General features: G+C 39.2%; 1 protein-coding gene across 6 annotated transcripts in view; it reads left to right on the forward strand.

Annotated features, from left to right (window-relative positions):
* fam49al (family with sequence similarity 49 member A, like) overlaps window positions 1–26714 on the forward strand; it is a 65677-nt gene extending 38963 nt beyond the window's left edge. For 4 of the 6 annotated variants that reach the window (XM_060942830.1, XM_060942829.1, XM_060942828.1 and 1 more), the window contains 10 exons: window positions 6290–6369; window positions 9844–9965; window positions 10308–10413; window positions 11285–11421; window positions 11574–11651; window positions 11754–11870; window positions 12009–12088; window positions 13942–14068; window positions 24438–24508; window positions 24762–26714. In XM_060942830.1, coding sequence (XP_060798813.1) covers window positions 6297–6369; window positions 9844–9965; window positions 10308–10413; window positions 11285–11421; window positions 11574–11651; window positions 11754–11870; window positions 12009–12088; window positions 13942–14068; window positions 24438–24508; window positions 24762–24825 — 975 coding nt within the window. In that variant the 5' untranslated portion in view covers window positions 6290–6296 and the 3' untranslated portion in view covers window positions 24826–26714. Of the gene's footprint in view, window positions 1–5862; window positions 5944–6289; window positions 6370–9843; window positions 9966–10307; window positions 10414–11284; window positions 11422–11573; window positions 11652–11753; window positions 11871–12008; window positions 12089–13941; window positions 14069–24437; window positions 24509–24761 lie in introns of all 6 variants that reach the window. The other 2 variants (XM_060942832.1, XM_060942831.1) reach the window with 2 other exon arrangements.
* Window positions 26715–27490: the final 776 nt, after the last annotated feature.

Below are 27490 nucleotides of genomic sequence, written 5' to 3' on the forward strand. Positions count from 1 at the left end.
TTTGTGAAAGGAGTCTCTTAACACATCAAGCATTTATTTTCAGTCTTTCCTTTTTTATGTGGCTGCAGTATGGAGATATGGTATTAAATCTCTGTATGCTAATGATGTTTATATACACGTGGGATGCTAATAGGAAAAAGAAGCAAGGGTTTTCATGGTTTCATGTCAACTGAAAACCCCTGTATCTATTTATTATCTTCTTGAGAACCCTGAGCCTTCTACATGTTAAATAGCCACGGAAATTACACATAGTGATGAAGTGTAAAGTACAAGTGGCTGTTTTGCAGTAGACTGAGAATCCAGTGAATTCATGGAGTCTTCATGACTACTGTTTTTTTAGATTATATTTTCACAGCACAGTTGATGAGGGTTTTTAAATGTTTTATGATATACTGCATAGGGGTGCAAACCAGTGGCGGCTGGTAGTCTTTCAAACAGGGGAGGCTGGTCGGTTACGATATTTCCAGATTTTAAAAGAAAAAAGAAAAAACATCAATTTTGCCCATACTCTTGCCTCTGATCTGGCTGATTGTTGGCAGGGTCACAAACTGTGAAATAACAGGTTCTTTTGGCCCATTAGCCTACTGTCCAATATACATGATGGTGGTGTTGGGGGGGAGGGGTATATTTTAACATTTTATATCTTAAAATTGTGGCATGTTGTTTAAAAATTGATAATTATTGAAAGCAGCTCGGGGCGGCACGGTGGTGTAGTGGTTAGCGCTGTCGCCTCACAGCAAGAAGGTCCGGGTTCGAGCCCCATGGCCGGCGAGGGCCTTTCTGTGCGGAGTTTGCATGTTCTCCCCGTGTCCGTGTGGGTTTCCTCCGGGTGCTCCGGTTTCCCCCACAGTCCAAAGACATGCAGGTTAGGTTAACTGGTGACTCTAAATTGACCGTAGGTGTGAATGTGAGTGTGAATGGTTGTCTGTGTCTATGTGTCAGCCCTGTGATGACCTGGCGACTTGTCCAGGGTGTACCCCGCCTTTCGCCCGTAGTCAGCTGGGATAGGCTCCAGCTTGCCTGCGACCCTGTAGAAGGATAAAGCGGCTAGAGATAATGAGATGAAAGCAGCTCTTTGTCAGGAACCTCAGCAGTAACAGCAGAGTGTTCTGGAATAGGCACAAGCACTGACCTTGGGGAGCCAAACATAGAGCTGGGTGCCACACATTTCATTCAATGACACTTTCCCTATATTTTACTTATTTTGACTGAGAGATGTTTTATTGACAATTTTGATAACCCTTCACTTTTAATCCAGGTCTGTAGTGTGAAATGTTCTCGGCTGTGTTTTTGTTTAAAAATGTTTTCCAAATTGTAGCTGTGTTTAATTCATATCCAGAGAAATATATATTCCAATATAATATACTCAGCATAAACATTTTAAATAGATTCTATATTTTTGGTCCATCCATAACATATTACTAAAGTAGCCTATTTACTGTTGTTGATGTGGGTCACTTGCTGTTAGCCAATTCACTTTCTCGTACCAGGAGAGCTGAAAGGAACGAGTATTATTCCCTACCTTTTTCACCAAGTCAGTTTGAGGCGTTGGTCTACCCTGCTCTTTAATTTTAATTTTTTCCTCGAAAGGAAGACTGGCAAATGGCTTCACCAAAATTAAATCAGCAATGCTTGGCATCCGTGAGCAGCTTTCTTGCTAGCTGACTAGCCCCCTCAAGTTCAAGTTCAGTCACTCAAACGAAATTTCTGGAACTAAGATAGCAAACTTGACAACACTATATTTACACTTTATTTACAATGAAAATATATACAAACTAAAAAAGCTGGTAGAAACCGTATGTAATGAATGAAATCGAAATGTAAGCTGATCTCTTACAATACACCACAGCACTTGCGAATCCGCATGGGACTAAACTGAAATTCACTGCTGCCTGTCTACATTTGAAACGAGCTGTCAATCAAAGAAAATATCCGGCCGCTTTCACCAATCACCAGTCTCCTGGCGGAAACTGCCATGTCCCTCCCACTGTGAGGCTAGGAGTCCGTGGGGCGGGCGTTTTCGCAGTATTTGTCCAATAACCATCTTGCACTTTGAGATTGAAAAGCGCATCGCTCCCAAATGCCATTGAAGTCCACTGAGGCTGGGCTGCATCGCGCTGTCACGAAGGGGAAAAACTCACGCACACATTAGGCAAAGTGGGGAAAGTTATAACGGAATGATTTTGCACTGTAGTTGGGTTGAGCACACATATTTCTATGATTCTGGATCTGAAATAGCAATGTTATAAGGTCGGCTATAACATAAGCCTAGCGCAATTCATCCTACATGATGTTCGTCATTTTTAGAGGAGGCTGAGCCTCCCTCGTTGTCTTAGAACAATCGCCCGTGGTGCAAACCACAGGCTTCTACACAACACTGTATCATCAATTCTTAGGGTAATGATTCAATATACTGTACTGTGCAAAAGTCTTAGGCACCCTGTTTTTTTTGTTTGTTTTGTTTTTCATATAAACTTTGTTATAGATTTCTATTTTATGACTTCTAGTCAGTACAAAAACATTTTAAAGTTCCAAATGTTTGTTTTCCAGCACAAAATTAAATGTTACAGGGGAAAAAATGCTTGTATCTGAGCAGCATATCACAGAAGCGATCACTTTTTAGATTAAAAAAAGAAAACATAATGAAGGCTACTGGGTTTTACTGCAAAATTAAGAAGCAAGTTTGACAAAGTGTCCAGAAGAACTGTGGCTGCTTCTGTAAGATGCTCAGTAAAACCTACAGCACATTTCCTAATAAAACTGCACTCATTGTACCTGAGACTACTAATTTTTTTTTAAAACAAAGGGTCGTCTCACGCCAAAATACTGACGTTGTTTCATTTATTATGGCTTACTGCTGTTTATACGTTGTTTATGTTGAAACATTTCATTTCATTATTTTTTAAGCCATTTTTGTTCTACAGCATTTCTTTACATGTGCCTATGACTTCTGCACAGTACTGTATATGACCATTGAATACCACTGAATCTGATACAATATGACATGATTCAATTTACCAAAATATGTTCAGAATCAGGGCGGCACGGTGGTGTAGTGGTTAGCACTGTCGCCTCACAGCAAGAAGGTCCGGGTTTGAGCCCCGTGGCCGGCGAGGGCCTTTCTGTGCAGAGTTTGCATGTTCTCCCCGTGTCCGCGTGGGTTTCCTCCGGGTGCTCCGGTGTCCCCCACAGTCCAAAGACACGCAGGTTAGGTTAACTGGTGACTCTAAATTGACCGTAGGTGTGAATGTGAGTGTGAATGGTTGTCTGTGTCTATGTGTCAGCCCTGTGATGACCTGGCGACTTGTCCAGGGTGTACCCCGCCTTTCGCCCGTAGTCAGCTGGGATAGGCTCCAGCTTGCCTGCGACCCTGTAGAACAGGATAAAGCAGCTAGAGATAATGAGATGAGATGTTCAGAATCGGGAGTAGGCCTACAGTTAGTAAGTTAATAAGGACTATTTTCAAGGTATCAGAGTTACAGAAAAATCACCTTGTTGACCTATTCAATGCTTTACACATCAGTTTAAAATAGAATTAAAATAATAGCTTTTTTTAATGAATGTATTAATCCAAATCATCTGATTTTTACACCCCTAATAGCACATGAACAAACTCATTACTAATCTACTCCCATACTTATTTAGATTAGATTAGATTAGATTAGATTAGATTAGATTAGATTAGATTAGATTAGATTAGATTAGATTAGATAAAACTTTATTGATCCCTTTGGGCGGGTTCCCTCAGGGAAATTAAGATTCCAGCAGCATCATTACAGATAAACAGAGAAAAGAAATAGAGAGAACTTCTAGATAAATTAAACTAAATTAAGTATTTACATATACAAATATAAAAAGAATAAGATATGGGGAAGAGAGGAAGGGGGGAGGGGGAAAAAGGTGGGGAGAAGGGGGGGGGGGTGGCAGGAGAGATACTGCACTTTATATTGCACATTATATTGCACATTGTCCGGTATTGCTTATTGTTAGGCTAGGCTACTGCTAGGCATTATCATATGATATGCTGTAAATTATTATGCACATTAGCATTTTTTGAATAACCTTAAAGGTTTTTAGGTATCTGGTGCTTTTCAGAGCACACACGGGAACCAGTGGGAATAACGAATAGATTCACTTTCATTTCAACTAAGTATTTATGGTGATGTGCTTAGCTTTTGAAATTTAATTTGACCAAATATAAAATGCTATTTGTCTGGAAGTAAGATGGGAATTTTAATGCGAGTAAATGTAAGCTACAGTTATTAGACAGTAGCAAGAATCCATTTCATATGGTGTGTTACTTTCATTTGAGGAAAAAATGGGACGTTTCAATCTCACTCCTTTGTATCTAGATACCTACTAATGCTACTAATGTTGCTCGAAAACAACAGAACATTTTAGCAAGGTAAGGTGTGAGATTTTAGCATAATCTAGAAACACAGGAGACATGCTGGGAACTAAAAGCAAATTATTCTGGAGTGCTAACACAGATTCACCAGCAGTTAAATCAGATTATTTCACGACTTTGTTGAATACTTGATTCTGATTGGTCAACTATGACATTCTACGGTCTGATATTTCTGTAGAACAGACTATTGCTGTAGACCACAACATAAGCATTTCTAAATCAATAAAATCATTTTTAGAATCAATATTTTGTGGCAAATTATTGATGCATTTCGTAATTAGCCATGTAATAAGTGGGATAATGGGATAATGTACAGCGAGCAGGTCATTATTGAAAAATAAATCTCTGTATCACTCTGTCAGGGTTTATTTCACAATAACGACCGGATTGCTGTATGTTATCCCTTACATATCATCACTTCACTGAATGAATGACAAATGGTATTCCACATTTTACACAAAAGCTTTGAGACTTTGCATTTCTAGCATACTTTTATACAATGCCATACATTTGCATCCACATATTGCGAATCAAACCTAACTGGATATTGGATATAAACTGGAAATCTTATTTGATATGTCTTGAGTGACACTAATCTTTTCTGAGACCTTTATGCATTGATTAACAATATAATTTGTGAATGATCGAACAGTGGTGTATATAAATACAGACTGAACTTATTTTGATGTTTTGTGCAGCTAAAGATGCAACATTGCAATGATAGTTCACAGATTCAGCACTGTTTATCTTCTTCTTTCGCCTGCTCCCATTAGGGTTTGCCACAGCAGATCTGTTCCACATATTTGATTTGGCACAGGTTTTACACCGGATGCCCTTCCTGACACCACCCTCCCCAATCTATCCAGGCTTGGGACCGGCACTAATTATGCATTGGCTTGTACAACCCCAGTGGCTGGGTATTTTACCTAAACTTTGAACTGTGGGGGAAACCAGAGCACCCAAAGGAAATCCACACAGACACGGGGAGAACATGCAAACTCCACACAGAAAGGTCCCTGTAGGCCGTAGGGTTCGAACCCGGAACCTTCTTGCTGTGAGGCGACAGAGCTAACCACGACACCAGATTTACACTGAGTATAACCAGATTCAGCACTGTTTATACTCACTGTAAATCAAGTACTGGAAACCGAAAAGGGGACTATCATTAAATTGTGTTAAAATTCACTTTTTTATTTATCACACTCAAAACTGATAACATTTAAAAAGCCAGATCCAGTTTAAAGAGACACATTAATGTGTTGATACAATTCTTTAATGCTTACAGAATTTCCAAACTTACACATATAATATTTGACCAAGTAAAGAGTGCCATTGCTCTTGCATAAGTTATACAACCATAGTACTGAAGTCAAAAGCAAGCTTCTGAACTGCTCTTGTGATCAAACAGGTTATGTTTTCTTGTACTGTATGCATCTGTTGTCTCCCTTGACCAGGTTTGCCAGCCATGGGGAACCTCATTAAGGTCCTTGGCAAGGATTTAGAGAACTGTCCACATTTTTTTCTGGACTTTGAAAGTAAGTGCTTGTTGCTGTGTGGTGTGTAATGTCTCAGTGTGTGTGATGTGCTCAGGGTGGATGTGCTGAGGTTGGAGAATGGATGGATTGGAGGAGGTTCTGTGGGTGCCTGCACTTGTTTTGAGAAATAAGAATGGAGCAGGGAAGAAGAGTTTTATTGCTCCACCATGGCATCGCGACAAACGCCCCAGTCTCCTGGTCTTTTCAGCACTTTTTAATCCATTCCATCCACACCCTGCGCCTTGTATATGCCCCTGATGTCACACATATCTGTATGTGCGCACACACCACACAGATCTCCAGGACCCTCCATCACCCACACACATCTCCCTTCTTTCTGTTCCAGGGGGCTCATGGGGAATCTCCTGAAAGTGCTGACTTGCGCCGAACTTGAGCATGGCCCAATAGTTTTCCTTGACTTTGAACGTGAGCTCATCAGCTTCTTATTTTTTGAGTTTTGTTTCTTTATTTTCTTAGCGCTGCTCATCTCCATTTGCGTCCATCACGGCTTTCATTTCCTCTTTTTCCCTGTCTTCCTCTATTTGTACATAAATCACTGGCATTCAAGAGTTTCAGTGCGCAGGGTCCTCCTGCAGTGAACAATATTTACAAGTCTAGCATGATGCACAAACCTTTGTGCATTCTCAAGAATGCCATGCATATATTGAACGATATGCAATATAAACCCATCTAATGTCATTTCTCCTTCTGTCTTCTCATTATTGGTCTCTGCCTGTGCATATGCCCATGTTAGGTTTTTGTGTGTGTGTGTGTGTGTGTGTGTGTGTGTATGTGTGTGTGTGTGTGCGTGCGTGTGTGGTTGGCAAGGTGTGGTGACTGAATGAGCGAGAGAAGCAAGCATGTTAATGTGTATGAACTGAGGAAGTGGGAATTTCCATGTCTCTGTTCACTTTTTAACTCTTATTCTTCCCAAATAGCTCCTCCTTTTCTGAAACCTCCAGTCCTTTACAAGCTCCACTTTAACATTTCCTCTCTGGTGTTTCACTAACTCCACACACCCAATGAGCTCAGACAGGCTGCTATCCAAACATCACTCCGCAAATGCTCAGTTGTAATGAAGTAATATATGATGACACCACCTAATCCTGAACACAAAAATTACTGTCTAATAGTGTAGGTGAGATAACAGTTTGCATTATGGTTATTTAGAATGCAAATAACCATAAAGCACTTTTAAAGGAGAACATGGACAGCAGCCTGTTCTGCTCTGTATTTTATTGTTTCTGATGCAACAGGGAATGGCCACCTCTGTCACAGTTCTTGGTTTCCTTTCTCACAATCTTAGTGTGCCCAAAGCTCAAGAAATAAAATACAATTCAGTGCTTTCAACTGAAAGCTTCCTACCTCCAGTTTTGACAGCATTCATTTCATTTTACATAAATGGAAAGTTGACACTTGCCATGACCTATTTTAGGTACAGGTAATATATAATTAAATCTATATCTAATGCCTGGGCCACACTACAAAATGCAATCCTAATCGATATTAAAAATATGAAAGACCCCAGATATAATGACAAATTTCACAGATTTTTTTTTTTGCCTTGACTTGTCTTACTCATTAACCTCCTCACACTATAAGTTTTGCCCAGAATACAGCAACACACATTTTCACATTATGCTCACAAAGAGTCCAAACAGAGTCCTGACCAATGATCCCGTCTGTCAGAACCAGGGATCTTCAACAAGCAAAATTAGATCAAAACAAAATGGACAACCGGGGTGGGTTTCCCAAAACCCTCTTAACACTAAGAGCATCTTAACTAGGAGAGAGAGAGAGTTCATTGTGCTGCTCACTCTACACTACAAAATATAACAAGTAAAAATATCTTAAAAATAGTTGAAATGATCTAGCATTTCCTATTAGAAGAATACAAGACACCAAGACTGAGATTATTAAACCTAGTTCTAGATTGCAACCAACTTGTTCTAAGATGTCTTATCAAGTAAAAATATCCGTCCATGCAGCAAGATAATTTCACTAGCATTAAGTAATTTTTTCCTCAAATTCAGTTTTCAATTTTTTGCAGTGTACCATTTAATGATGCTCTTTGTGCTGCGATGCTTTTAGGAAACTCAGGCCTTTCAGTTGTAAATAGTAATCTATTTGATATCTGAAGATGTTTAATATTTAATATTTAAAATCGTGGCTACCATGACTGGACTGTGAGTATATTGGAGTGGTAACGATTGGATTTTCTCACCCGACACCACAGCAAGCTAACTGTTTAAGATCAAACTAAAATCTGGTCACCTTTTGCAATTCTAGTGAGGCAAACTGTCCTCAAAGTTGGCCAAATTATCCTCTTGTGTGGCCAAGAATAAGGAACTTAATGGTTTAATTCAGCAAATTTAGTTCCCTTGTACTAAATATGGCAAAACTATGCAGAAACAAGCTTGGGCAAAAATAGATCAACTGTATTTTGAAAACTAATACAAGGTTAGATGACTAGGATGATCACATTTAGGCCAAGTTTACATTAGACCGTATCTGTCTCGTTTTCTTCGCGGATGCACTGTCCGTTTACATTAAAACGCCTGGAAACGCCGGGAAACGGGAATCCGCCAGGGTCCACATATTCAATCCAGATTGTGTCTGGTCCGGTGCTGTGTAGACATTGAGAATACGCGGATACGCTGTGCTGAGCTCTAGCTGGCGTCGTCATTGGACAACGTCACTGTGACATCCACCTTCCTGATTCGCTGGCGTTGGTCATGTGACGCGACTGCTGAAGAACGTCACGGACTTCCGCCTTGTATCACCTTTCATTAAAGAGTATAAAAGTATGAAAATACTGATGCAAATACTGCCCATTGTGTAGTTATGATTGTCTTTAGGCTTGCCATCCTTCCACTTGCAAGTGGTGACTTGCGCACAGCGGCTCAGTCCCAAATCACTGCTCGTGCACTTCACTCGCGCGCTCTGTGAGCTGCGCAGGGCCGGAGTGCGCACCCTCCAGAGGGCACTCACTGTTCAGGGCGGAGTGATTTGGAGCGCAGCCGCTGAGGAGGAAGCGATGAGCCGCACTGACACATTTCAACTTACGTGCCGAATTAGTCATGTGATTAGCGTATCCGTGTATTGGCGTTGCTGTGTGCACACGAATCGTGTATTGGCGTTGCCGTGTGCACGCTAATCATTTTTAAAAACGTTAATCTGATGATCCGCTGATACGGTCTAATGTAAACCCCACCTTAGTGTGTATGACTAGTTGTGTGTGTATAGGCCTGAGAAAGGAAAATACATGTCAGATACTGTATATCAAATACTTGTTTCTACTTCTTCTTACAAATGAAGAATGAGTAAACTGTAAATAAACTGTATTTGAACCTATGAATAGAGTGCAGAAAAAAAAATGGACAGTGGTGGTACAGTGCTTCCATGAAGTCCTTGTTTAGTCACACCAAGCTCAGAATCTCAAATGCATCTGCTCAATCAATCCCCGAAAGCTATTTCAACCACAACAAATCCTCAAATATACTCTAATAAAATCTAAATCCCCTTAATGTATTTACAGCCGGAAATAACACCACAGTTATTACCAGACTAATCTATGTGGATTATCAATGCCTTTGGACAGAATGCTCTCTCTGAAATGATAAAAAACTAATAATACAACCAAAGTATGGAGTAACTATCTTCCATCAGGGTCAGGAACCGGGTATGGTACTTGGTTTACTACCATTTCTGTGAATCAATAGTAATGTGCCTATTAGGCCAGTTAAACTATTGGCGTCAAAGGAGAAAGGAGCACATACAAGGCTGTGTCTGACAGAGGTGATAAGTAACACAGAAGAACCAGTAAGAACATTGGCTGTGTTTGACTTTAATCTACATTGACGTCCATTAACTGACATTGGGACCATGTTTGATCTACAGATGCCCAGCCTACAGAGGCAGAGACGGCCGTTTGGAATCAAGTCAGTGCCGTTCTGGAGGAGGCTCATGGTATCTTAGCAGAGTTACAGTCCTACAGCGGAGCGGGGCAAGAGATAAGAGAGGTGAGAGCATGTTCAAAGGAGTAAGCAGTTCTCAGCCACACAGCTGGAAATCTACAATTCAGTTCTGCTTTATGAATAAATTTTTTTTCTAATAGGTTGGTTTTATAGGTTTGGGTGCATATGTTTGCATAGTACCAATGGGTACATGGGGTTTATTCAGCTGTGAAAACTCTCAGATCCTGTAGATCAAAGCCTGCAGCCAGTGGAAGCTAATTTGCAGAAAGAAGAAAGGATCAGTGCTGATGTCTTTCATTGTAACTCTGTTTACCCACAGTGGTTTGTCAATTTCTAGCATAACTATTACAGATCTTTGGTCTAAAATTTGTTCATTCTCTTCTTCAGGCTATTCAAAACCCCAATGACCTCCAGCTTCAGGAGAAAGCCTGGAATGCTGTGTGCCCCCTGGTGGCCAAGCTGAAGCGGTTCTATGAATTTTCACTCAGGTTAGGTGAGTGGATGTCCAGGGCTTTTTTTTTTTAAGCAATTTTTTTTAGATGAAAGGATAGGTAGGATTACATGATGTGGCCACCACTTGAGCCAACAAGGCAGCAGTGTGCAAAGACCCTAGCAGCATGTGCTTTCCCTCTGGTGCAGATGAAAGACTTTTCACAGAAGTGTCGCCATGGCTACCACATCCGGCAGAGTGTAAAGGATGCAGAGCTTCCATGTCCCGTGCATGGGAGGATGAGACTTTAGCAGATTCAGGAGCTCATACCACTTCTCCCTTGCCTGTGCTGACAAACCAGTAACGCAGCATTAAATCTGTGCATGGGAATGCATCTGACTCAGGAGAAACTTAACACACCAAGTAAATGAAATGATGACTGCAGGCGAAAAAAGCATACTTCTCAACATATCCATGTCTTCATTTTTTCCATCTCTTGTATCCAGGCACCAGATAACAGTTCAGGAGGTTTCAAGTTTCTCATCAGACCTCCAGATATACATATTGGCTTGTTATTTATAGAAGCACTGCTGCATATTTCATGAGGTGAAAAGGTGGCTTCTCTCGAGACCTGTTAAAGCATGCTAAAGACGTTAATGGACACATCATGTTCCAATATGACAGAAAGTTAGATTTAGGTTCTGTTTTAAAGATTCTGCATCCATTGATGTACTTGCTGACCAACTGACTAATGATCTGAAACGAACACCTTAAACTCCAAGGAATCTCTAGTGTTCCCCGATTCTTATTTATCACCCTCATAAAAATAAACATAAGCTGTTAAAATGCATAAACCTCTTCTAAACCAATTTATCGCAGAGAACAATAAACGTTTGGGGGAAATATTTCTAATTGTGTGATATTGTTGTTCCAGAAAATGCCCTGCGCAGCCTGTTGGAAGCACTGACGAGCCCACCGTACGCTCCCATGCAGCACCTGGAGAGAGAACAGGCTCTGGCTAAACAGTTTGCAGAGATCCTGCATTTCACTCTTAGCTTTGACGAGCTAAAGGTGAGATCAATGCATAGCATACTGTTCATTCTGTGTGCTTTGTCGGTGATGTGAAGTTGTGTAATGTGATGTAATAAACAGCCATTTTTACAGCATCAGAACAGCCTGAATGATTATCAGATGTACTGAACAAGTTGTCTTGTCTCCCCTAGATGACAAATCCAGCCATTCAGAATGACTTCAGTTACTACAGGAGGACCATAAGCAGAAATCGACTGAACAATCAGCAGGTGCTGTGCCAAAATAAACTTTCAATCTGAAGTTTGAACACATTATCATGCACATATGCATATGTTCACTGTCTGAGCAACTAATATTTATCTTTCCTGCAGTTAGAGGCAGAGAATGAAGTCAATAACGAAATGGCCAATCGGATGTCTCTGTTTTACGCTGAAGCAACACCCATGCTGAAAACCTTGAGTAATGCCACAACCAAGTTTGTGTCAGAGGCAAGTATATAGAACTGCTCGAGTAATGGTTTGAACTGTGTAGACAAATTTATCTTTAAAAATATGGTGTATTTAAAAAAAAAAGGCCCTCTGGGGACGTTCATTGGTATTGCCTTACCTATATAATGTATATTGCAGAACAAAACTTTGCCTATTGAAGACACCACAGATTGCCTGAGCACTATGGCCTGCGTGTGTCGGGTCATGCTGGAGACTCCGTAAGTTCTGTCTTTTTAAGAAAACCCACACAGATATTCCCTGGTCCAGACATTGATTTGTTTAGAAAGGACCCAATGTAAGGAAAGATAGACAATTTCAACCATAAAAAGAAGGAAAAATTAAAATGCTAGTAAATGAGATTAGCATGATCAGAATCATGATACAAACCAACAATTATTGGAAATAATTAATGGAATAAATTTGAAGAGCGTCAGATTTTTTTTAATCACAAAATTGAAATGTACAGAGCTTCACAACTCCTTTGGACATTTCCATTTTGTAATGTTACACCCCAATACTAAAATGGACATATTTGGGATTACCATTTGATTAACACAATATACTGTATTGACCAATTATTAGACATGCTAGACATATTAGATGCATTTAATTTTATTGTGACAAAAGTTACTTAAACAAAAAAAACACATATTTGTTGATTGCATGAGTATTCAGACACCCAGAGATCAATACTTGTAGCAGTGCAGCTACTATACTAATAGTAGCTGCAATTACAGCTACATCTAGAATACATCTCTATCAGCTTGCACATCTGGATGCTGGTATGTTTGCCAGTTCTTCTTGCCAAAATATTTCAAGCTCTGCCAGACCGGATGGAGATTTTTAGTGAACAGCAATGTTTACATCTTGCCACATTCTCCTTTGGACTGAGGTCTGAGCTTTAAATGGGCCATTTTAAAACATTCAAGTTCTTGGTTTTCAACTCTTCCAGTGTCGCTTTTATGGTCATTGTCCTGTTGGAACCTACTCTGCAGTCTGAAGTCTCTAGTAGACTATTTTTTTTTCCTATGATAGCCCTGTATTTGGCTCCATGCTTCTTACCCACAACCCTTGACAGGTTTCCCAGGCGATGCTACCACCATCATGCTTCAATGTGAGAATTATTTGTTTATGGTGATGAGCTTTGTTGGTTTTCTGCCAAACATAATGCTTTGTGCCAAGGCCAAAAATCTTGCTCTCATCAGAACAGAGAACATTTTTTTCAATTTCCCCAACATGCCTTATTCAATAGTTCAGTATCTTGGCCTGTTTTGTGTAGACTCATGACATAATCCCAAATTAAGCCCATTTCTGTTCTAGATTGTTATTCAAAGTATGGAAAAGTTTAAGGGGTGAATACTTACTTACTGTAAATACTGTAAAGTATTGAAAGAAATTAAAAGCACCATGCTGTCTGCTCTTCAGAATTCACATTAATTTTACATATGATTTGGTTTAAATAGTTTGATTAATGGATTACACTGAAGTGGAAAACCTTTAAATCTTTCCTCCAGGTTATGAGAGATTGTTTTTCTCCAGCTAGTGTTGGTTAATTGTGGCTAATTAACAGGTACTGCTAACAATTGCTAGCTGCTAGCAATACTTTTTAGCTAGCCACTTAAACAACAATTAACATCTTGTTTATAGCGCCATAACTATATAATACTATAATATTTTGGGACCACAACTGACTTCAACACAGTATAATCCTGAAAACCACATTATTTCTTCTAAGACAAATCTTCCATCATCAGATACAAATGAAACATTTGTAGAACTTATTGTATAGATTCACTTGGACAGAAAGTTTAATTTATCTGATAAAAATCATTCTTACCCACACATTCATTGAGATTAAATTTCAAACTGAGAGCATAGGCACTCACTGAATGTGTTTAGATGAGATTTTGTGCTGGTCAGAAATAAAATAAAATTCAAGGACAATGAAGCACCTTTGCTCTTTTGCCTTACCTTATATTTTGTTGTCTTTATACTTCAGTCTTCATTAGCTAAAATACAGGTCAGTGAGAGTAACAGGAAGATGAATCTCACTGTTGTTCTGTGTATCTAGGGAATACCGGTGCCGTTTCACCAACACGGACACTATGCTGTTCTGCATGCGTGTTATGGTGGGCGTCATTATCCTCTATGATCACGTTCACCCTGTGGGTGCCTTTGCTAAAACCTCCAAGATTGACGTAAGACATGGCTTATTATTATTATTATTATTATTATTATTATTGATCTGCAAACACATTATGGTTCTGTTTCTACAATCATCCATTCACTTACTCTACACTAGATTAAAAATTGTTCAATCTAGAAGCCTAAAGAGTTTTTCAGTTTGGGGAAACCAATACAGGAACCCTAGAACAAAGGATTTTAGAGAAGATTCCAGGTAAAACACTTTTACAGCCCTTTTCCACTGCATGGTACTGGGGTGGTTGACAAAATGTGGATGGGTCATGGATTCCAGATTACGTCAATATAATAAAAAAAGGATATAAAATATGGAGTGGTTACAGATTTTAATATGGATGCATCACAGATGCTAGTAATTTACAGATTGGTCATGGACATTTCAGTATATTACAGATTGGTTACAGATTTCATACATATGATGCATCACAGATGGTTAATTTTATGGCCATTGCTACGAGTCTATGGAACAATGACACGGATGTCACAAAGACTCTCCATGGTGAGGTTATCTGCTGATGGTAGCTACATGATGGAGGTAGAAGCACCAGATAAAGTCAAGCCAATACTAACTAATCGGTAGACGAGTCTTTCGATAAGAGATGTGGAACATCTAAAAATGCACAGAGAACACAATTCTGAAATGCCATTTTTGCCAAAAGGGGGTGAAGTTTACGTATTTCACCCAAAGACTGATGTAGATAAAGTTTGAAAAGAAGTTTACGTCCCGTTGTCACCAAACTTTAAGAACACTGCAGTGTTACATAACATCAGTGATGAATCTGTATCTAAACTGAAGGCACACAGAAATTTCATAAAGCAAACAAAAATATCCATAAGCTTTGTGTCATTAAAAAGATGGAGGAGACGTTAAAAAGCAGCGCAGACCGAAGTGCCCATAAATTATACAAAGAGTCCATAGCCACAGAAAAGAGTTCGGAAATCACGGACATGCCATGAAATGTCCGTCAAATCCATTACCTCAAAGAGAAAAACAAAACCAAAGAAAGGCCAACTAAATATGCCCTAATAAATTTGCAAGCAATTGCATATGAAGACAAAGGATTTGTTTATTTCCTTGCAACTTTTCTGGATCTTATTGTAATTTCAGACATGGAAGACATATTGAACAAATTAAACCAAAGTCTTCAATTTCAACTTCTTAAAACAAATTAATAAGTCTTAATCAATTAAATGTTTGGACTGCTGAAGTTCATAATTAAAATATCTTACTTGCATTTATATGTTTCATTTATTACATTACTATTGATATTTCATGGAAAATATCATGTATCAATGAATAAAGGAGCCGTACTTTGCATTATATTTTTTATTTTCTGTGAATCCATATTCCATGACTCATCCATATTTTGTAAACAGTGTAGTACCAACTCAACTCAGCTCTACTCTACTTGCTTTTGCTATCAGGAACTTCATTTTCCACTTCAGATAGACATAGCTGGTCATCATGGTAACACTGCATGAAACTGCCATGATGTCACCTTCAGCACAACTCACACAAGAACAATGGAGGGATGCTGATTCTCAGAATTGTGTCTGTGTCGTCTCTGCCAGTCATTCAGTTGGTGTGGAATAAAACAAATATATAACCTAAACAGAGCTAAAAACTCATAATTCTTCACTGTTCCTTCAAATCTTAATAATGTTTAGTAATGTTTGTTAGCTAATGGGCTAGGTTTACAGTTATTTAGCACAAAATCTCTTAGCACAAGTTCTAAAGTCTCTTAGCACAATGCTAAGTTCTTTAGCACAAGACCCAAGAACATTTAATTTTTATTATGAATACTTACTGATCATGTTTAAAGATGTTTGATGGATTTTTTTTATGAAAGTTGCCGAGATTCTGATAGAAAACGAGCGATTGTATTTCCCCACTCCACCATCTTGAAACCGCCATGTTTGATGTCGTCCGTATGTTAGTCACCAATCCTCCCTCCAAATTATTTAACACAGCACACACCCTGACACAGTACACCGCTACAGCCAAATTCCAGGTTTGTTTTGTCTTTATTAAAGTGCTAAGCCTAAATTATATCATATTTATTACTTATAATTTGCTAATTTGATAAAGAATGAAAAGTCAAGCGAAATTTACAAGATGATAAGAGTTTAAAGAAAGCTTTTTGTTTGTTCTTTGTTTTAATTCATTGAAATTGGGCTTTATTTCGGTTAAAGACTTTGTAGCTTTATTAGTCAAATACATATGAAACATAGTCAGCAAAACACGTTGTCAAACAGGGAAAGAGACATAATCCCCTGGTTAATTAATTCAGCAAACGCGCAATTATTGACAGTCAGTTGAATTTGTGATATGATCAGAAGTGACTGAAGTTATCTATGAAGGTGCCCACAATTCAGGGTTTATTATGGCTTAACTACAAATATCCAAAGACACCAAAGAATCAGATTTTCAGTCCATGTTTCAGGGATCAACAACTGATCCTTAAAGCTCATAGGCAACGGTTTTCAATTTATGCACATTTGAAACTTTATATGTTAAAAAACCCTCTGTAATTTTCTTCTGGTCCCAAGAAGTATTGTTAATAAGTAATAATTAAAATAAGTTAGCGCAGATCGCGGCGAATTTCTGTTCGGTGATTTTCGTGACCACTTGGCGCGTGACGTCATTCAAGACAAACAAACCACTTGAGTTGAGTCCACTTCCGTTTACTTGCATTGCCGTTCAGCTTGAGTGCAGATGTGTGTTCTGGAATTTCCAAAGAAAAACCATGCCTTATTGTTGTGCAGTGAACTGTAACAACGGGACTGGTTCAGGAAGAAGTTTTTACCTTTTTCCAAGAGAGGAGAAGAGGCAGAGAGAGTGGATTGGCTTTTTCCGGAAGAGGAGAAGAGGCGAAGCGAGAGGATTGTCCTTTTCCGAAAAAGGAGAAGAGGCGGAGTGAGTGGGTTGGCTTTTTCCGAAAGAGGAGAAGAGGCGGAGCAAGAGGGTTGGCTTTTTCCAAAAAAAGTGAAGAGGCAGAGCGAGAGGGTTGGCTTTTTCCAAAAAAGGAGAAGAGGCGGAGCGAGTGGGTTGGCTTTTTCTGAAAGAGGAGACAAGGCGGAAAGAGTGGATTGTGCGTGTGACACCAGAGGGTTGTTTTTTTTTCCGGAAGAGGCAACGAGGCGGAGAGAGTGGATTGTGCGTGTGACACCAGAGGGTTGTTTTTTTCTGGAAGAGGCAACGAGGCGGAGAGAGTGGATTGTGCGTGTGACACCAGAGGGTTGTTTTTTTCCGGAAGAGGCAACGAGGCGGAGACAGTGGATTGTGCGTGTGAAACAAAATCAAGCAGTCAAAGAAGAAATGGACCAGGAACACTCAAGCAAAAAGGAGAAGACTGGAGGTAAACATTTTTACTTTTGCTTGCAATTGACAAGTCAAGAATCCTGAGGAATCCTGTACAATCATTGTGGAAATGAGACAAAGGGATATTTCTTTGCTTTGAGTAGGCTATAAATAGTATAATGCCGCGGATGGCAGGCTAATGTGGCCTACCGGCGCACTGTCAAGTAATCGTTACCTATATCCACTAGGGAGGGCGGTTTAATTATTCTTCAAAAGGGCTCTTATTTAGTATTACGACGAAAGTAGGAATTTATCATAACTACCAGGATAAATCGTTTGGGCGCGAGTCTTGTTGAGGTCCGGGGTCACCGCGATCAGAGTTGGCCGAGTCGCTGTCCGATTCCGAGGCCGCACGGTCAAACCAGTGAGCCACATTCACCGATTGCTTCGCAACGGCCATAGGTTCATACATATATGGTTTCACCTCTTGATATTTAATTTGGAGAGTTCCTACTTCAAAATCGCTATCGCTTTCAGACATTTTACACAACCTCTCACGACCAAAGTCCGTACACGTGTGCTCGGTTCGCAGGTAAACACAGAGCTGCTCCCAGTCTGTTTGCCTTGAATGACATCACGACGACGGTCCCCTGGCGGTGAAAGTGTGCATAAGTGAGATGTAAACAAACCTTCGGAAATTGGGCAAAACAGTATATTTTAACCATTTTATTCAATCTTAGGGTGCAAATTAGACACTAGGAAGATTGAATTCGCTTTTTGGGTCGTTCTTCTAGACAATAAAGTTGATATTCTACGTTTCACCTCCAACCATTGCCTATGACCTTTAACATGCACAGCAGCAGAAATTCCAGCTTCCAGTACCGAAGCAATCATAATAAACCCCTTCCTATATCAAGATGAGTATTTTTTTTTTCAATTATTGTGACCATAATCCAGAGTTGTGCTAAAGAACATAGAGTTGTGCTAAGAGACTTTAGAACTTGTGCTAAAAGACTTTGGATTTGTGCTAAAAGACTTTTGTGCTAAATAACTGGATACCATGAACTAGGAGATGCTAACTATAGGAGACTATTCAGCACAACAGATCAGAGCACTGAAGTGCACAAGGAGTTTAACAACCAACAAACGCATTAAAAAAAATTGAAATACCTACAGTCTACAGAAGTTTCAATACATTTATCTCAAAAGTTTCTCCAGAATGCAGAACTATTTTGAACAATGTTGTTTGTATTAGCATGCTAAATACATCCAACTGCTGTCCTGTAGAACACAACAAACAATCAAGGAATGACCCTGATGTTGTCTGCTGTTCAGAAGGTTGCATTGCATTCCAAATGAAACTGTTTTAGCAATCAAGATCTCTGTGAAGATCCCTTGAATTCTATACCTTTTGCAGTGCATAAGGATAAGGGGATACAGCTTAGGGACCCTCACTATCAGAATGCAACAGTTAGCTTGTTCAGGATATTCCACTTTGCACAATGATGATGGAGCGATAGTGACTATTCACTCTGACCGATCAGTAGTCTGCAGTGTTTTCATGTCACCTTTTAGTATCACCGCAGCTTGCTTGGAACCTTGATGGAGGTGATACAAAAAAAGGTCCCAGGTACTATCAACAACTTTAGCCTGATGGAAAACCAAATAAGACAAGTAGAGCTGAATCAAGTCGAGCCGGTACCATGCAGTGGAACAGGGCTATGGAGAAGCCAAGAACACTTCACTGTCCAAATTTGCTTTTCCTAAGAGTATATTTTCATAGCAGTGTGGCCTAACAGATTGTGTGTGTGTGTGTGTGTGTGTGTGTGTGTGTGTGTGTGTGTACTTGTACTTGCTACATATTGAGGACCGGAATACATTTTTTACCAACAGAGTTAGGACATTTTGGCTGGTCTTCACATTTTCAAAGGGCTGTTTAAGGGTAAGGACTTAGTTTTAGAGTTCAGGTTAGAATTAGGTTTAGGTTAGGGGTGGGGTTAGGCATTTGGTTATGATGGTTAAGGATAGGGTAAGGGGCAAGGGAATTGGGAATGCATTATGTCAATGAATGTCCCCACAAAGATAGAAGTACACGCACACAAATAAATAAATAAATAAATGTGTGCGTGTGTGTGTGGAGGACTTTCACATGACGTCATCACAACTGTGGATTTGTTTATTTGACCATATTGCCAAACAGTGTACGCGAGTGACTGTAAGACCAATTCAGTAAACATCTACAGATAAATGTGTAGAAGTGACATCTAAAAGAATGATGCCAGAGACCTGTAGTGCTTTTTTGGACTTTAGCAAAGCTTTCGATTTAGTTGATCATACTGCAGCAATAAATCACCTCCTGGAGCTAGGCGTTCGACCAGAAATAGTTCTATGGATTGCCAACTTTCACACTGACCGGAGACAAAAAACAAGGTACAAGGGACATACTCTAATATAGAAACACTCACCTGTGGCCTAGCTCAGGGCACAAAGCTTGGTCTAATTGTCTTCATCGCCCACGTCAATGCGGTAGCTGACAACATGAGGTCTCAGTCATGGGCTTTTGTTGATGATCTGAATCTCATCGAGTCAAGGCTTATACCCGACCCATCCAAACTTCAAGATGACCTTAATGACCTTACTACATGGACCACTAACAAGAAGATGAGACTCAACCCTGGGAAGTGTAAGGCCATGCATGTCTGCTTCGCCCACAACCCTCCACCACCTCTTCCTCTCACCATTGACGGTCATGAGCTGGAAGTTGTCAGTGTTGCAAAGTGCCTAGGAGTGGCATTCCAGGTGGACCTGAGATGGGAAGCACATGTTACTGAAATAACCAAGAAGGGGAATCAGAGGCTTTATCTCCTCTGCCGACTACGGCAATTTCATCTACCTGTACATGACCTGGTGACTGTCTACACGTTTTGTATGCCCAGTCCTGGAGTACGCTACACCTCTGTGGCGTCCAGGCTTAACTACTATCCAACGAAAAAAGACAGAAAACATCCAAGTACAAGCTACAAAAATCATCCTAGGCAACAATTTTACCAGTTCCTCTGCGGCTTGTGAAATTCTCCATCTCCAAGAACTTGAAGATCGATGCATCACTTTGTGTCTGAACTTTGCCAAGAAGTTGTGTAAGTCTGAACTGTACAAACACTGGTTACCTCGACTAAGGGGTGAGGTGAGCGGCAGGATCACCAGACAAAACAAAAAACTTGACCAATTGCCAGCACGCACCGCTCATTATGCTAAAAGCCCACTACCCTACCTCGCTAAACTTTTAAATAATTTAATGTAGTTAGACCTGCCTATTGATATGTGTTTACTGAAGATTATTCCCACAGTACTCGTAGTTACCTAATTCAGTGTGTAAATTTCACCTATGGATTTTCTACTATAATAGAAAGGTTTTTAAGTGGCAGTTATTTTAAACAATTGTAAATGTTGATATATTGTAAATGTTTGATGTCACCTTTTACTCTTTTTATACGTGTATAATTGCTGTATGGAACATGTAATTCAGCCCTTGGACTGCGAGTTGTTCTTAAGAATAAAACCCAGTTACAAAAACAGACATGGAAATGAGCCTGGTTTAACTTTTCACCGCTTCCTGGCGAATTCAGAAAAACAAGAAAAATGGCGAGCTGAAGGTAAATGGGAAGCCTTGATGCCAACAAAGCATTCCCGTGTGTGTGGAGAACATTTTATATCAGGTTAATGTTTAAGCTCTGTGCAACGTTAAAATGTAGATCTGGATGTGGGCTTTGGATGTGATTTATTTTATTAGACCTAAAGCTTGGCTCGACTAGCAGGATATTTATTATGTACTGATAATATAGACTCAGCTAAATACCATAAAATATGCTAGATCTAGGAGGCACAGTGGTGCAAGTGGTTAGCACTGTCGCCTCACAGTAAGAAGGTTCTGGGTTCAAGTCTAGTGGCCGATGAGGGCCTTTCTGTATGGAGTTGGCATGTTCTCCCCGTGTGTTTCTGTGTGGGTTTCCTCCGGGTGCTCCGGTTTCCCCCACAGTCTAAAGACATGCAGCTTAGACTAATTGGTGGCTCTAAATTGACCGTGAATGTGAGTGTGAATGGTTGTTTGTCTCTGATTTAGCCATGCGATGATCTGGCAACTTGCCTGAGGCGTACTCCGCCTCTCGCCCATAGTCAGTTGGGCTAGGCTCCAGCTTGCCTGCAACCCTGTACAGGATAAGCGGCTACAGATAATGGATGAATGCTAGATCTAGGCCCTGGCTTGTTTATTACTACAACCCCGATTCCAAAAAAGTTGGGACAAAGTACAAATTGTAAATAAAAACGGAATGCAATGATGTGGAAGTTTCAAAATTCCATATTTTATTCAAAATAGAACACAGATGACATATCAAATGTTTAAACTGAGAAAATGTATCATTTAAAGAGAAAAATTAGGTGATTTTAAATTTCATGACAACAACACATCTCAAAAAAGTTGGGACCAGGCCATGTTTACCACTGTGAGACATCCCCTTTTCTCTTTACAACAGTCTGTAAATGTCTGGGGACTGAGGAGACAAGTTGCTCAAGTTTAGGGATAGGAATATTAACCCATTCTTGTCTCATGTAGGATTCTAGTTGCTCAACTGTCTTAGGTCTTTATTGTCGTATCTTCCGTATTATAATGCGCCAAATGGGTGAAAGATCTGGACTGCAGGCTGGCCAGTTCAGTACCTGGACCCTTCTTCTATGCAGCCATGATGCTGGTATTGATGCAGTATGTGGTTTGGCATTGTCATGTTGGAAAATGCAAGGTCTTCCCTGAAAGAGATGTCATCTGGATGGGAGCATATGTTGCTCTAGAACCTGTATATACCTTTCAGCATTGATGGTGTCTTTCCAGATGTGTAAGCTGCCCATGCCACACGCACTAATGCAACCACATACCATCAGAGATGCAGGCTTCTGAACTGAGCGCTGATAACAACTTGGGTCATCCTTCTCCTCTTTAGTCCGAATGACACGGCGTCCCTGATTTCCATAAAGAACTTCAAATTTTGATTCGTCTGACCACAGAACAGTTTTCCACTTTGCCACAGTCCATTTTAAATGAGCCTTGGCCCAGAGAAGATGTCTGTGCTTCTGGATCATGTTTAGATACGGCTTCTTCTTTGAACTATAGAGTTTTAGCTGCCAACGGCGGATGGCACGGTGAATTGTGTTCACAGATAATGTTCTCTGGAAATATTCCTGAGCCCATTTTGTGATTTCCAATACAGAAGCATGCCTGTATGTGATGCAGTGCCGTCTAAGGGCCCAAAGATCACGGGCACCCAGTATGGTTTTCCGGCCTTGACCCTTACGCACAGAGATTCTTCCAGATTCTCTGAATCCTTTGATGATATTATGCACTGTAGATGATGATATGTTCAAACTCTTTGCAATTTTACACTGTCGAACTCCTTTCTGATATTGCTCCACTATTTGTCGGCGCAGAATTAGGGGGATTGGTGATCCTCTTCCCATCTTTACTTCTGAGAGCCGCTGCCACTCCAAGATGCTCTTTTTATACCCAGTCATGTTAATGACCTATTGCCAATTGACCTAATGAGTTGCAATTTGGTCCTCCAGCTGTTCCTTTTTTGTACCTTTAACTTTTCCAGCCTCTTATTGCCCCTGTCCCAACTTTTTTGAGATGTGTTGCTGTCATGAAATTTCAAATGAGCCAATATTTGGCATGAAATTTCAAAATGTCTCACTTTCGACATTTGATATGTTGTCCATGTTCTATTGTGAATACAATATCAGTTTTTGAGATATGTAAATTATTGCATTCCGTTTTTAGCTACAATTTGTACTTTGTCCCAACTTTTTTGGAATTGGGGTTGTATTAGAAGTCCACATTTGAGCTTACCTTTGTCATAATAAATATTTTTTCTTTATAACATTCTGGCATGCATGAAACCTGCCTTCAAATATTGTTAGGCATCTGTACTTTTGTCTGCCCTTTAGCATCTCCGTTTTATTTAGAAGTCCCAAAGACTAAACAGTTCAGGATGTCGTAGTGCCCCAAATCCGGTAGCTGGTTTGCCGAACACTTTTCAAGTGGAATAAATACATTTGTGGGTAAATTAAGAAAAAGAAGAAGCCTTTATTTTTGTCACATGTACATTCAAGCACAGCAAAATTCCTCCTCTGCATTTAAAGCATATGAAGCGGTGAACGTGCACACGCGCGCACACACACACACAAAGAGAGAGAGAGAGAGAGAGAGAGAGAGAGAGTCAGAGAGAGAGAGCACAGTGGGAAGAATAAATAAATACATTTTTGGGTAAATTATATTAGGTCTGTGATGCCTGCATGTTTCAGCTTTTAGATGTAACATGATCTGCTAGTATAAAATAAATTTTTAATAATTTTAGAGAGATTGTACTGACTGCAGTTGTCTCAATTTTCATTATTAACTGTCATGGCTGTTTCTTTGTTTGCCTGACAATATGGCGGACACTGCATGAAAAACAAAAAATTATGACATCAGTGAAAGGCGCATATATATATATATATATTATATATAATCCTCCTGAGAACCAACCCATAGACTTGTGTCCTCTGTAGTTGACATTTTACGTGCACACCCTCTTACTCTTTCAAGCTATTCACTTGAATCCTGGTGTCTTGTAAAAAGTACATCCTGGGCTTTCCAATGATATACCGTATGTGACTAGGAGGGTTGCTGGGAAATTCCTAGTAAGGAAATCACAACAAAAGAGAAATTGAGAGACTTTTTTTTCTTGGTTTCTAGGAGAGTGTATGTGTGTGTATATATACAGTATATATAAGATTATATATATATATATATATATATATATATATATATATATATATATATATATATATATATATATATATATAAAATGTATGTACGTGTGTGTGACAGACTTGGTCATTTGGGAGCAGATGTGTGTGTTCACTGTCACAGTAGGAGTGAGGATCAGAAGGAGGTGACCTTTCTTTAACACAGCGTGTGTGTGTGTGTGTGTGTGTGTGTGTGTGTGTGTGTGTGTGTGTGTGTGTGTGTATAGATGAAGGGCTGCATTAAAGTGTTGAAAGAGCAGCCTTCAAACAGTGTGGAGGGATTGCTGAATGCACTGAGGTGAGTAGGACTGCCTGGATCGTGTGTAAACAATATTATTTTTTAGTTGATACAAAGAGTAATGAGAATAACAGACACATGCTTTTCAAATATTATTGTGAGATTACATTATTTTCCATAAATAATGCTGTTTCTAAAATGAAATAGGATATATATATATATATATATATATATATATATATATATATATATATATATATATATATATGTGTGTGTGTGTGTGTGTGACATTTAACTCTCTGTTTCTCTTAAGGTATACAACAAGACATCTAAATGATGACAGCACCTCGAAACAAATCCGTGCTCTACTTCAATGAGGGGACATGCCTAGAGAGAGAGGGATGAAATTGAACGAGTATGAAAAGGGAGAGAGAAATAGATGAAGACGGAAGTTGCTGACACAAAACAAAATATGAAAGCTGGAAGTTTTTGGGTGACGCGCCCTCAGAAACCTGTTTGTTTACATGAAAGAAATGCAAACGTCAATTTCAAAAACCTAAATAAGCATAAAATGGAAAAAAGTATATATAATATATTGTCAGTTGTTCATCATGTCTTTGATTTTGTAAAAAAAAAAACATGAAGAGATTATAGAAATATATATATGTAGGTATATTAAAATAAAAAAGCTGAAACAGAACCATGGCTTACCAGATGAGAACATTTAAGAAAAAAAGCATATACTGTATTAAAGCCCTATGATCAGAAACAAAAACAACAAATAAGGTCCATATAACTATGTACTTCTGCAGATTATTTTTGCACATAGATAATCCCCTTACTAATTATAAAGATTTTGAAAATGGCTTCACATTGTATAGTGTATAGTGTGTATAGTGCAGATCGGTCTCCGTGCATTGAAATGCCATTTGATTTTTCATACACTCACCTCTTCATCTACACCATGCTTCTTCCATTGCATTCTGCAGGAGTATTTTAATACTACACTTCCTTTCCCAGTTTCAGCTACAGAATCAATTTGTGAATCATGCCATTCTGCATTTCTATAGAACTCAGTATCTATAAAACAAGAGACTTGCATTGCTGTATATACTCGAAAAGCACAGGTTAAGGATTTTGTGTTTGACTTATTCACTAGTGCTGTACAGCAATACTGAAATACAAATACAACTGCAAAAGCAGTTCCAAATAAGCTGTTTTGTGCCAATATAGAATGAACAATTCATGAACAAAACAAAGGCCTTAGTGAGACGTGCATGTAAGGCACTAAGTTAGGAATTGTTCTGCTTCAGGAAACTGCGCGAGAAGGAATTCTCAGAAAGCCATGAAACTATTTCAGAAGCTACTCACATTTCCATCAGCACTGTAGCTACTTTCTCTGCAACCATCCGATACCATTTTGAGGACCTGTAGTTTATTACATATTACATATTGAGTGAACTATAGGTCCCAAATCATCAGAAGCTTAACACCGTAGTATACCATTAAAACACACCCTTAGGGTAAATTAAATCTACTGATCAGAAATACTGACAAATTTCAACATGACATTGCCTATTACTGGACTCAAGTTCAAGTTCTGGGCACATTTATTCTTATAGAAAACTGGAAATATCAATCATTCTTACTTACACACACGCACAAAGGGCGTATAGCTGAAAAATTTCAGAAGGTTTTGGTGTAAATAAGTGAATAAGCGGAGGATTTTCCACCAGCCGTCTAAAAGGCCATGGAACTGATGCGCTTAACGTCAACTAGAGAATGTTTCTTTTAGTATGATGCAATTTTAAAAATAATAATAATAATGTCATAAATGAGTATTTAAAAAATAAATTATTTAATAAAATTAAGATGCAACAAATGCAGTGTTGTATTTCGATGTCTATAGCCCTTAGTTTCACTTAATTTGATCTGACAGTATATTTTTTTATACAGGGGTATGTTCACAAGCATATTCTGTATAAATAAATAGATGGCATGCTGTACAACTTCAGAAGAAATTGTGTAAATACGGTGTTTTTATTCATTTTCCAATGTTCAGTGACTGAATTGGGTGTGTTGTGTCTAAGAAACCTTGCATTTGGCTTGGACTATTGGACTTGCCATAGTCATAGGTTCCAGCTCTTCAACTTCATACTGGTGAAGAAAGTAATGGGCAAGTCGGATGGGGGAGGGAGGGGACTGTCCATTTGCTTGTTATTTTGTACATTTTGTGCAACAATAAACTTGTCATTTATTAAGTTCAGTTTTGTTTGTGATCTTCGGCTCACTTCCTCTGGACTACAGACAGAATTACGAAACCACTGTAGAACTGTTATCCATAAACATTGCATCGCTCTGCTGCATTACGAATGGCGCTGATGTGGAACTAATCACTATTTGAACACTCACCTTAGATTTACACTCGAAATCGTCAGAATGACAGGCGCCCAATTTTTCTATATACATGTGCAAGACGTAGTCACCATTTCAGCGACAAAGCCGAAGCTCGTCAAACAACATTTCCATTCAGAGTTTCTTAATTCTACACAGACTGATGGTAAAATAACTAATTGTTTGATGACTGTATTATTTATATTACGTATAGCATTTGCAGCCATGAATAGTTACTACCATTTCTCTTCAGAACTAAAGAAATGCTGGACAGTAGAGCAGTAGCAGATCGTTCATGGGGGGGGGGGGGGGGGGGGGGGGTGTTCCTACCTTATATATCAGCCATACAACAAATGTCAGCATCCTTAAAGTTGAAATACTAATTACCACTTTTGGGTAACCAATGATATTTTATTATTATTTGACAGATATAAACCGATGTTCCTTTGATTTGCTTGCCTTTCTAGATGTTGCACAGTTGTGGTGCACTAGTTTATAACTTTCCATATAGTTATTATTTTACCAAGTGATCAACACTACAACAAGTGCTAATCAGAGGTGGACAAAGAACCCAACCTCATTACTTAAGTCAAAGTACAGATCCCACTGGTCAAATGTTACTCTGATACAAGTGAAAGTTGTAGTCAA

Source organism: Neoarius graeffei, chromosome 16, assembly GCF_027579695.1.
Source record: "Neoarius graeffei isolate fNeoGra1 chromosome 16, fNeoGra1.pri, whole genome shotgun sequence".
Taxonomy (NCBI): Eukaryota; Metazoa; Chordata; class Actinopteri; order Siluriformes; family Ariidae; genus Neoarius; species Neoarius graeffei.